Below are 12,535 nucleotides of genomic sequence, written 5' to 3' on the forward strand. Positions count from 1 at the left end.
TCTTAAGATATTTTAGATTTCTTCAGGATCCATGGTAATGCCCCCTCTTTCATTTTGATTTTGTTTAATTGTGTCCTCTCTGTATTTTTCTTTGTTAGTCTAGCTAGGGGTCCATCAATTTTATTGATTTTTCCCATAGAACCAACTTTTAGTTTTGTTGATTCTATTGTTTTTTTTGTGTGTGTTTTCCAGTTTGTTTATTTCTCCTGTAATCTTTGTTATTTCTGTCATTTTTTTAAGCTTGGTTTGCTGTTTTTTTCTCTAAATTTTCTAGGTAAACAGTTAAATCATTGTTTTGTTTGTTCTTGTTTTTTATTATAGGCATGTAGTGTCATAAATTTAGTGCAATAAATTTCCCTCTCAGCCCTGCCTTTGCCAGATCCCATAAGTTTTGATATGTTATATTCTCTGTTATGGTCTCTTTGTAAGAAAGAATAGTTCCATAAAAATATTCACTACAATGTAATGGTTCCCTAGGAGATATGTATTTTAAAATGTTTTAGTATTTTTCTCATTTTCCCCTCTTGCATGCTATGTACCAATTTAGTGAAAAGTCTTAGAATTTATTTTTCAGTATTCTTTTTATGATCTCAGATTTTTCATTAGTTATTTCTCCGCGGCAACTGTTAGTAACATTATTTTATGGTGAAGACTACACGTGCCAGCGAGATTTGCTGCACTGCTGTTGATCTATGGATTTCAATTTAGTGTCATTGTTTTTAGAAGTCATTATACCCATTGATATATTGAATATACTTTGATAAATAGTTTATCCTTGGCTGGTGAATGGTATACTGTTTCAAAATATATTCCTATAATTAGTATGCGTACATAACATAAAAAAGTAATTCACTATCTAAAAATTACTCTCCCTAATTTGATAAATAAATATCTCTAAATTTTGTTGAGATCCACAAAGATTTGACATTATTTGATTTAATGAAACAATGTCCCCATTTCAAAGTTGATCTATGTCTGATGTTTACTTGAAATAATTACAACTTAATCCTTTCTTGAAGAAGACATTTTTTTTGTATAGTCCACAATATTTCAGTATTATTGGATATAAATGAAAATTTAGTAGCCTACAATCTCTTTACTCTTTTATCCTAAGAAGTGTCTTCTTCTTTTAACATCGTTCTCAACTTTTCCAATGAGACAGCATGTGTGACTCATATTGGAATCTTTAGAACATCTGAAAAATGTTTAGAAGAAGAGTATTTATTAGTTTTTATGGTTATCATATAATAAATGAGAATCATGAAGATTGTTGAAAATGTTTTCCAACATTCTTATCATAATCTCTGACTTTCCTTTCCCTATCCACATTTAAATGAAATTTTATAGCATGAATGAATTAAATGATCATGTTTTCATTTTTGAATGCCTGAAGTAAGCTTTAGGCACTGTGAAGGCAGTTTGTATTTTTATTTTGTATTTCTAGCAACTACCTGTGTACTGGATACTTATTTTGGTGATCGTTAAGTATTTGTTAAATGAATTCATAACTGAATTTGACAAATGATGTTGTTCTCAGTACAATTTTCCAAGAACTTCAGAGTACATTGATGATACTTTCAAACTTAAAAATATTTTAAGTTACAAGTTAGCAGCTTTAAGGCCATAAAAATTTCCAAACTAAGGTATCCAGAGAAAGATACCTTGACTCCAAAGAAAGGGCAATATCTGTCACATGGAAAGATACGTGGCTGGCATCTGCTGGTCCTCGTTCCTGTTTCTATTGCTTTCAGGTTCTGATTCCAGTGACTTCCTCTCTTAAGTGTCTGTAGGGTCTGACTTAGCTGCTCTGGGGCAAAACTCTGGATTTCATCTCTTATCTTAGCATCTAATGGAAAGGCACACTGTGACTCTGGTGGACTCTGGTGTTCTAGTCTAGCTTCTGTTGGCTCTCAGCTTCTAGCATCTCCTGGGGTTTCTGCATTCATTTCCAAATGTCTGCGTCTAAGCTTTCTTCTCAATGTTTCCCTAATTGGCTCTTTTAAGACCCAACTTAAATGGGCAGAGTCACATCTCCATCTAATCTAATGTCATACCCACAGTTGGGTGTGTCACATCTCTGTGAAACAACCTAATCAAAAGGTCCCAGCCTATAATTTTGAAACAGGATTAGAAGAAAAAGGCTTTTCTGGGGTACATGATAGTTTCAAACCAGCACAGTAAGCATATTTTAATAACAATGATTTAAATTATTATAGTTTAGAAATAAAATCCTGCATAAAGCAATGATTAAATCCTTGTTTTTATTTTAAAAATTGTACTTCTCCTTTTTGATTATTAATTTTGAACACTTTAAAAGTAGATAAAATTATTTTGGGCTATGTGGTTGTGTAGGAGATAATGGCGTTTAGAGGATATTTAAAATATCAAGAAATGTTTCTGAGAATTGCCTTATTGTATGTTGAAATCTTAAGGAGTAAATTTGCGATAATTCTGTTCTAGTTGTATAGTTGGCTAGACCTTTATTTTTTTGTTTGCATCTTCTGAATTCTGAGTAAAATGGTTATACATTTTAATATTTTTCAGTAGTGAAATCAATATCAGGATTGCAGACTAATTTTAATTATATTAATTAGATATAGCAGTTAAAATTAATATGGTTGATACAATAGAACTAATCATATGCTTTTATGCTTGACTGAAAATATATTTAACATTTGGTGAAATAAGTACCACTATTCATGTTTTATATGTAGAAAATCTAGTATCAGAGGAGTTAAACAGCTCACCCAAGGCCACAAAGCTAAGGCGTGGAAGGGCTGCCATTGAACCAAGGTTAATTTAGTTATCTGTACATTAAGTGAATATTTTTCTGCTCTGTTCAGAAGAAAAGCCAAAATAAATATTTTTAATTGATTTTGTTTTCTTTTATAATGAAGGCTGTACTTATTTTGTTGATCTGACTCTTCTTTTTTCTTTTTAGGGATGGCTTTAGATTTTCATCTCAGGAAGCAGCTTCCAGTTTTGGTGATGATAGACTATTAATAGAAAAATTTATTGATAACCCTCGTCATATAGAAATCCAGGTTGGTACATTTTAAAATGCTTTCTCATTATTATGTCTTTAAAATAGCATCACTTATTCCTATCAGAAACGTAGGCTTTCTTCCATTGAGAATGGTTGTGAATTGTTCTGGTATGTTTGAATAAGTACAAAATGAAGAATTTTCTGCCTTTGGAATTTGGTGTACTTCTTGTTAGAGTGTCATATCTTGTTAGAGTGTCATGATATTTGTCTGGATGGGAAATGATATAAAGAAACAGCTCCAAAATGAAACAGTCCCGAGATATCTGGCCAGGAAAATATAGTCTGCCTAAAAAATTTTTGAGACCCTGTCTAGTACTTCTAAAGAAAAGTGTCTGACCTGAACTCATGTGACATTTCAGTTCATCAGATGTTTGAGTACCTCATTGTGATAGGTATTCCTTTTAGAGATGATAGTATGGAAAATAGTAAAACATCTGTTTTATTCAGGGAAGGCTGTAGTACAGTTGTTGCTGTGGGTGTGCAGATTTTGGCAAAGCAAAAAAATGGGTTTTCTGAAGTAAAATATGGAAAAAGAGGACTTGTCTACTGAAGTTTCCTGTTTCCTCTTAGAAATGCCTCGATTCTAGTTGTATATGTTATGATTACGAATTAATATTTAGCTATTTAAAATTGAAATATGAACTTAGAAATATTTGAATTTGAAGTATATATTTTCTTAATTTGGTCTGGATAGAGAACCAGAAAACTAAATTAAAGATTATTTGCTGAACATTTTCTTTCTCATGGAACCATGAAATAACAAAGTGCAAGATTCTCAGTTTGTTCTTTAATTTCACTTATCAATTTGCATGGATATTATTTATGTGTACGTCTTCAAATTTTCCAATGGAGATTTTTAAAGAATAATGCATTTCTTTCTGAGAGTAGCAGGTTTTGCTTTTGTTTGTTGTTTGGTTGATTGGTTTTTAGATTTTCTAAATCAAGACATCACATATATAAAGTGAACTCCACAAATCTTAAGCTCAATGAAATTGTCATACACACACACACTTGTTTAACAACCATCCAAATCTAGGTATTGAATGTCTCCATTATCCCAAAAGAGTCATTCATACCTTTTTCTAGGCCATCCTCTTTCCTGGCCACTCAAAGTAATCCCTGTTCTTAAACTTAATTTTAGAAATTTTTCCATGTGGTTTGTATTTCAGTAACTTTTAAATATTGTTCTCTTGTGTTGTAGTATTTGAATAACCCACAGTTTATCCATTATTCTGTTGATGGTCTTTTTTTAAAAAAAATCTTTCTCCTATTCTTTTTGGGTATTTGGACTATGCCCATTTTAACCTTTTAATGTTAAATTAAATATAGGGGTCTACCTAGATTTGGATGGTTGTTAAACAAGTATGATATGAGAGTATTTCCCTCAGATGTTTTTAATGTTTTCTTGTATTTTGGGATTCCAAATATAACGTTTTCCTCTATTAGCATCAAGCAAAATTAATGTTTTGAGAGGTACATATGTACATATGAGGTTTGAGTTTTAAAAATCTGAGATGTTTTTGCAAGGGAAAATGTTAAATGGAAAACATATTTGTGGGTATGGCTATATGTTTCTTTTGTTTTTTTCAAATGGTATTACTCTTTCAGGTTTTAGGTGATAAATATGGAAATGCTTTGTGGCTTAATGAAAGAGAGTGCTCAATTCAGAGAAGAAATCAAAAGGTGGTGGAGGAAGCACCAAGGTGAGAATCTCCCCCAGTGAACATATATAATCTGCTTTTGTATGTTTTCCTTTTTATAAGCTAAAATTGCTTTAAGGTTCATTGTAGACTCTAGTAGTGTGCATTTTTATATTTAAGAATTTTCCACTTGATCTTCCACAGTATTCTAGTAACTGAGGCTTTTGTTAATTGAGGGCTTTGAGTTGTTAGTAATAGAAAACTCCATCTTAATGGATTTAAGTGTCAAACTTTTATACAACATAACGAGAATTCTTGAGTTAGGGCAGCTCAAAGGACTGACCAATTTCTTAGTTTAGAACTATCTTCAAAGACCCTTATTTTATCCATATATCAACATTGCCATTCTTGGTGTTTTGGCTAACATCATAATGGCAGGCAGACCTGCACATTATATCCTGACAAACAAAATTCTGTTGGAAGAAGAGAGATTATTCCTTCTCATATCTTTTTTTTTAAATCAGTGAAAAAAGCCTTTTACAGAAGTCTCACAGAAGATTTGAATTTCTCTTACGTATCATTACCAGAAATGTATCCCATGCTCATTCCTAACTAGTTAATAGAAGTGAGAATTACACTATAAGATTAATTTGGACTAGTTGTCTCCATTTTTGTTTTTATCATGGCATTCTTGGATTGGAGCCAAGGATGCTAAAAGTCTAGCAAAATTAAAAGAAACAATGACCTCTCCCCCCCCCCAATTGCAACAGTACCCTCTTTGAAAAATGCTGGCGTGGACCAGTCATAATTTATCTCCCACAGGCTGGGGCCTACCCCCCTTTGAAGTAACAAGCTTTATGAAAGTGAGAGGATACTTGAAAAATAAATTGGTGTTTATTGGAAAGAAAAAAGTTGAATAGATAACCAGCTGTGACTTCTACCATTGTTTAGAAGTAGTATAACCATACTGATGTTTTAGGAATATAGAATTTCTGGGATCCATGCCTTCTAGACTTTAATATTGGGGAAAGTTTCATAAAATTTAACCTGAATTTCAGAACTTATGCCCCAAAGGGCTTCTGGGGCATGGTTCTTGGGAATTCCTTGATTTATCACAGCCACATTGGGTATTTCTCCAGGCCATTTTTTCCTGTATTTGCTGTAGCAGTTTCTTAGAGCTCCATTTCTGCTTTGATGGTAGGTTGAGATTTAAAAAATGAGGCACATGTAGCTTTAATCATCACAGTCAGCATGCCTAGATATGAGGTGTGTGTATTTTCTGAAAAAGGTGGGTGTTCCAGTTTGAAGCTGTTATGTACCCCAGAAAAGTCATGTCCTTTTTCCTGATTTAATCTTGTGGGGGCAACCATATTTCTTTTAATCCTAAGTCAGTACTGTGGGGTGAAAATTTTGGATTGTTTCTGTGACAATTTGACACACCAGTTGTGAGTGTGGCCTTTTGATTAAATGGGGTTGTCATTCCGCCCATTCAAATGGGTCTTGATTAGTTTACTGAAGTCTTTTAAAAGGGGAAACGTTTTGGAGGAAGCTCAGACTCTTGGAAAACAGTTGTTCCAGAGCTGACAGAGATGGAAACATTTGGAGATGCTTGGAGTGCCAACAGAGAGTGCAGATGCAGAGCCCAGCAGACATGGCTATGTGCCTTCCCATGAGTTGCTAAACAAGCCAGAACCCAGAGTTGTGTCCTGGAGGAGCTAAGTGAATGCCCTCAGATATTTGAAGAGGAAACCACTGGCTTCAGAAGCTGTAAGCAGTGGAATCAGGAACAAGGACCAGCAAATGCCAGCCCTGTGTCTTCCCTTTTGATAGACATCGGCCTTCCTTGAGTTAAAATATCTTTCCCTGGATGCCTTAGAACTATAAACTTGTTAATTGATAAATCCTTTTTCTAAAAGCCATTCCATTTCTGGTATATTGCATTCAGGGAGCATTAACAAACTAAAGCAGTGAGTATGAATCTGATTGAATTTTTGTTGTGGTATGGTGAAGTGATAATAAACATGCTCCCAATCCTTTGACGCATTTCTTATTGATGAGGTAAGAGATATCTGCATCCACACATCTTGATTCTTATACTAATGACTGCTTTGCCAATAGGAAATGTGGAAGTGATGCTGGGCCAGTGTTTGGGCCCAGGCTTTATGGAACTGACGATTTGCAATTCCTTTATCTTGGGACTCTTTTGCTTATTAAAGTCCAGCCATCCTGCTGTAATAAGGCAGGTATAGCCCACGTGGAAACTCCCTGAGACTGCATGAAAAGAGAAGTATAGAGATGCCTGTCCACCTTTGAGCTGCTTCAGTGTTCCACTACTCCAGCTCCATTCATTGTCTGACTGCAACTGCATGAAAGAGCATGAAAGAGAACCATCTATTTGAGCCCAGTTAATCCCCATAATTGTGAGAGAAAGTAATGAACTAATTGTTATTTTAAGTCACTAAGTTTTGGAATTAGTTATTACATACATACACACATCTTCTTTTAAGCAAAAATAGATAACTAGAAAGATTTTGGTACTGGGAGTGGAATGTTATGAAATAAGAGTCCCAAAATATGTGGCAGTGGCTTTGGTACTGGACAGCTAGGATAAGTGATAGTGCAAGCGTAACGGGCCTAGAGGAGATTGTTAGAAATCTGAAGAGCCTTGAGAATGCCATTATTGAGAGCTTTAAGGAAAAAGAAGATGCTGTTGGGAAGCCTTGTTCTATAGTGGCAGAAAGTTTGGGAACACCATGAATTATTATTAAATAGGAAGTAGTGCGATTTAACTTGGTGATTTATCTTAAGGAAGTATCCATATATTGTGTTGAAATTGTTCCCCTTAGAGCCACGTTAAAATGTGAGAATAGAGAAATGAGCTAAGTTCACTTTTTGAACAAAATTTCAGGGAAACATCAGGAACTAAGACTTAATTTGAAAATAAAAATTGTTCTCATTCCTGACTTCTACTGATGGCAAAAGATTCCCAAATTTTAAAAATGGCCTCTGGATGGGACTGTAATATTCTTTGAGATTTCAAAAAGATCTAACATAGAACTTTATGAAAGCTTTCAGAAAGAGAAAAGGCCATCATTGGCTATTAAGGGTATACTTTGCAGGTACCATCCATTAAATAGTCATGCTTCTAAAAATCTGGAAGGTGATGAATTGCAGTAGCTTCACAAGGAACCCAAGGTAAGAATGACTTATCTTAAAAAGATTAGAGATTGTAACTTTCTCTAGTGACATGAACCCATATAAGATAGAAAATGTATAAAAGTTTTTAAGGTGAGTGTTCTGATGGACATATTACCGGTTTGAACTAAAAGAGACAGAGACAATACAAAATGAAAAGAGGTCTTCTACAAGCATCGACAGTCAGGCACAAGGCCAAAAACGCTACTTAGCTGCAAAGACAGACAACATTTTACAGAAAAGAAAGGATAATTCAGAGGGTAGAATTAATACTCCAAAGGGCAGTGCCAAAACGTAGAAGAGAATCATTTCTAGGATGTAGACTGAGTCCGAAGGAATTGATGAAAGCAACGAGAGCCTAACTTGTTTTCCAAATTGCTGTGTCCCGCTGATCACTGTGCCTTTTGTTTCCCCCCTTTTCAGTAACTGGAGTTTCTATAATGGTTATCATTTGTCTTTCCAAGTATTTGTATGTTGGATGCTTGGGGAACAGATAACTTGTTTTCCTTTAGTTGACAGGATATTTGATCAAGAGAAATCATATATAAGGAGCTGTATAGAAGAAACTGCATCCGGGGATCCTTATCTGTCCCTAGACCTTATTTAGATATCCAGATCCTAGTCTCTGAGCTTGACGTTAATGCTAAGAGAGTAGACAGATGGAACTTTTGGGGTGATGACTTTTTTTTTGTTTGGAAAGAATGTAAATTATGTTATCTAAAGTGTATATTGTAGTGGTTTTAAAATACAGCCCTAAAATTATTTGACTTTCTTCCCTTTGGGAAGTGGATCTACGTCCTCTTTCCCCTTGATGAAGAGATGACTACAGCAAAAGTAACAGTGAGGGAGTTTCAGAAAAAGAAAAGGCAACTTCTGTTTCTTATGGTTTTTTTCCCCCTTTGGATACCTGCTTGTGAAACCTGCCATCATAAAATGAGGAAGCTCAGACCAGCCCATCTGGATAATTACCTGAACGGGCCCTGATACTACATAGCAGGTGAGCTGGCATGCCAGGCCCAGTTCCTCAAGTCTCCTGCTGTTCCAACTCAAGACATCATCTGATTGCAACTGCATGAGAGATCCCAAACTAGTTAAAGTCAGTCAGCCCCAGAACTGTGAGGAATAATAATAAAAGGATTAGTGTTCCTTTAATCCATCATGGTTTTTGTTTTTTGTTTTTGTTTTTTTTGCTTCCTTACTTACTTTGCTTCATAATGTTTTTAACAAATTTACCTGCCTTAGGAAAATATAATTGATATATAATAAACCTCAAATGCTTAACATATATAATTTGATAACTTTTGACATATGTATGCGAAACCATCAATAACAATTAACCCATCAAACACCCCCCCAAAAATTTTTTTTCCTTGTACCTCTTGGTAATCCCTCCCCGTATCTACTTCCATCACCAAGCAACCACTGTACTGTTTTGGTCACTATAGATTATTTTGCATTTTCTAAAGTTTGATATGCATGGAACCATATACCACATATGCTTTTTTTTTTCACTCAGCATAATTATTTTGAGATTCATCTATGCTGTGTGTACCATTGATTTATTTATTACATTTATCTATTCAACTCCTTTTTGAACATTTTATATTGTGAAATATAACACATATACAAAAAAAATCAATATTTTTTCAACTATATTTTAACAAATAATTCCAGAGTAGATTTTTAAGTTTTGTCCTGACCCGCAGGACAGTCAACGGGGTCCGCCACCTGCTGAGGGAAGAATGGCTATGGGACAGAGAGACGCAAGAAGGACAGCAAGACAGGATTCTGATCAAGCTGCAAATTTTATTAAGCAAGCCGGGTGTATATATACCGGCTTGGGGAGGGAGTAGGGTATGTGGGGCATTATGATGGGAGGGAGTTCGCACCGGCGGGAAGGGCTGGTTAGATAATTGGTGGGGAGTTCGCGCAGGCGGGAAGGTCCCGGCGGGAACCTATTTCCGTGAAGAACCTTGTTGTACTATATAGATGCCATTGCATTAGCCGGGGTGGCCATGTTGGCTCAATCGCTATCTTAGGTTAGCCTCTGGTCCCCAACAAAGTTTGGTACGGGTTACCATTCCACATTTTCAGTTTTTTCCTTCTAGCTGCTCCAGAACACTGGAAGCTAAAAGAAATATCATTGTAATGATTCAGTAGTCAAACTTGTTTGTAAAATCATTTCTTCTTTGTTATAACTCCTCCTCCTTTGATCCTCCCAAACTATAAGGGTCTTTGGGGTATGCCCATTCTAACTTTTTAAGAAAAGGGCTGTCAACAATATAAGATGGGGGATGGAATTAGTTGATATGTTTTGGAAACCCCTCTGGGCTTCTGAATGTATCTGGCCTAGTAATCCTCTGGAGGTTACAGGTTTTAGGAAAGTAAACTTAGTACATGAAACTTTTATAGAGTTTCAGAGTGTTAGGTGTTCTTTAGGGTTAAAAGGAATGATGTCTACTGGGGTATGGCAAACCATGGCAATTACCAGTATCTAGCTGAAGCTTGTATAAGTGTAGCCTCCAGAATAGCCTCTTGATGCCATTTGAACTCTAGTAGCCACTGATTCCTTATTTTATTACATTTCTTTTCCGTTTTTAGTATGGAAGGTATTGGTGATCCTTCAGTGCCAGGGCTGGGCTCAACCTGGGAGTCATGTCCCACTTTGTCGGGGAGACTTTCACCCTGGGATGTCATGTTCCATATATAGAAGAAGGGAATAATTTTCCTTGCTGAGTTGGGCCTACAGAGAGGCCACATCTAAGCAACCAAAGACGTTTCCTGGAAGCAACTCCTATGCATAATTATAGGTAGTCTAAGCTTCTCTGCTGTAGAAATGAGTTTAGTAAGGGCAAGCATCACAGTTAAGGGCATGACCTATTTTCTTGGGCGTCCCTAATGGGCAGTGTACCAGGGGTTTCCCAACTGGGAAAATTTAAATATTTCCATGTTTTTTGAGTCGCTCAAAGAACTCTACCAATACATTTTGGTTACCAACCCATCATAGTCTGGGATGTCTCCAGGTATTACATTAAGCTATACAAAATTACAAGATCTTGTTCCTAGTCTGGTCTCTGTGTGTTTGTTTGGATTGTTTAAATTGAGCTCTGCAGACAGGTTAATTAGATAGGGTGTAACTGAAAATTTAGGTTCTAGAGGCAACACATCTTTCTGCCTTTTATCTCGTAGAGTAGGTGAATCTCTAGGGTACATATACCATCACCTTTGCCTTATATTCTGATTTACCTTAGTCCCAACTGAATCAGTTTCAGTTTTTTTTTAAATATTTTTTATTGTTAAATATAGCATATATACAAAGAAAACAAAGAAAAAGCAATTGTTTTCAAAGTACATTTCAACAAGTAGATAGAGAACAGATTTCAGAGTTTGTTATGAGTTAACATTCCACTATTTCAGATTTTTCCTTCTACCTGCTCTAAAACACTGGAGGCTAAAAGAATTTTTTTTTCTATTTTGTGAAAAATCACAAATATGCAAAAAAGCAATAAATTTCAAAGTACAGCACAACAATTACATGTAGAACAGGTTTTAGAGTTTGGTATGGGTTACAGTTCCACCATTTTAGGGTTTTGTTTCTAGCTGTCCAAAGATACTGGAGACTAAAAGAAATATCAATGTAATGAGTCAGCAATTATACTCATTTGTTAAACCTTACCTTCTCTATATGATTCGACCATCACCTTTGATCTTTCTATCCCTCTCTTTAGGGGTGTTTGGGCTATGGCCATTCTAACTTTTTCATGTTGGAAGAGACTGTCAATAATATGAGGTAGGGAGATGGAACTAGCTGAAGAAGGAGAGGTTGGGCACTCTAGGTTTCAGGACTTATCTGGTCCAGGGACCCATCGGGAGGTTGTACGTTTGGGAGAGTTACCCTAGTACATGAAACCTATGTAGAATCTTATATATTGCCCTAGGTATTCTTTAGGATTGGCAGGCGTGGTTTTGGTTGGGGGTTGGCAGGTAATGATAGGAAGAGATATGTGACTGAAGTATGTGTAAGAGTGATCTCCAGTGTAGCTTTTCAACTCTCTTTGAACTCTCTCTGCCACTGATACCTTATTTGTTATACTTCTTTTCCCCGTTTGGTCAGGATGGCATTATTGGTGCCAGGGCCAGGCTCATCTCTGGGGGTCATCTCCTGTGCCACCAGGGAGACTTTCACCCCTGGATGTCATGCCCCACGTAAGGGGAAGTGCAGTGATTTCACATTCAGATTGGGCTTAGAGTGAGAGAGGCCACATCTGAGAAACAAAAGAGGTCCTCTGGAGGTGACTCTCATAGGATTACCTATAGGTAAGCTAAGCTTCTCCACTACATACATAAACTTCAGAAGAACAAGCCTCAAGATCAAGGGCTTGTCCTATTGATTTGGATATCCCTAATGCTTGGCTCAGTATCTGGGGTTTTCCCGGTGGTGAGGTTTAATAGATCCGTAATTTTTGTCCCATTCCTCAAGTAACTTTGCCAATACTTTTTGTTTATCTGCTTAAAATACACTGGGACGTATCCAGGCATTAAGCTATACAGGATTAAAGGTCCTTATTCTTATTCTGGGATCCCTGTGTTTGGATTGTTTAAATGATCTGTCCAGACAAGTTGTGTTAGATTATATGCTAAGAAAACTTAGGTT

General features: G+C 35.9%; 1 protein-coding gene across 7 annotated transcripts in view; it reads left to right on the top strand.

The window, feature by feature from the left end:
* The window catches only part of PCCA (propionyl-CoA carboxylase subunit alpha), a 626,991-nt gene that overhangs the window by 246,514 nt on the left and 367,942 nt on the right, over window positions 1–12,535 (top strand). For all 7 annotated transcript variants that reach the window (XM_077158591.1, XM_077158589.1, XM_077158590.1 and 4 more), the window contains 2 exons: window positions 2,942–3,044; window positions 4,655–4,749. In XM_077158591.1, the coding sequence (XP_077014706.1) occupies window positions 2,942–3,044; window positions 4,655–4,749 (198 nt within the window). The remainder of the gene's footprint in view (window positions 1–2,941; window positions 3,045–4,654; window positions 4,750–12,535) is intronic.

This window comes from Tamandua tetradactyla, chromosome 4, assembly GCF_023851605.1.
Source record: "Tamandua tetradactyla isolate mTamTet1 chromosome 4, mTamTet1.pri, whole genome shotgun sequence".
Taxonomy (NCBI): Eukaryota; Metazoa; Chordata; class Mammalia; order Pilosa; family Myrmecophagidae; genus Tamandua; species Tamandua tetradactyla.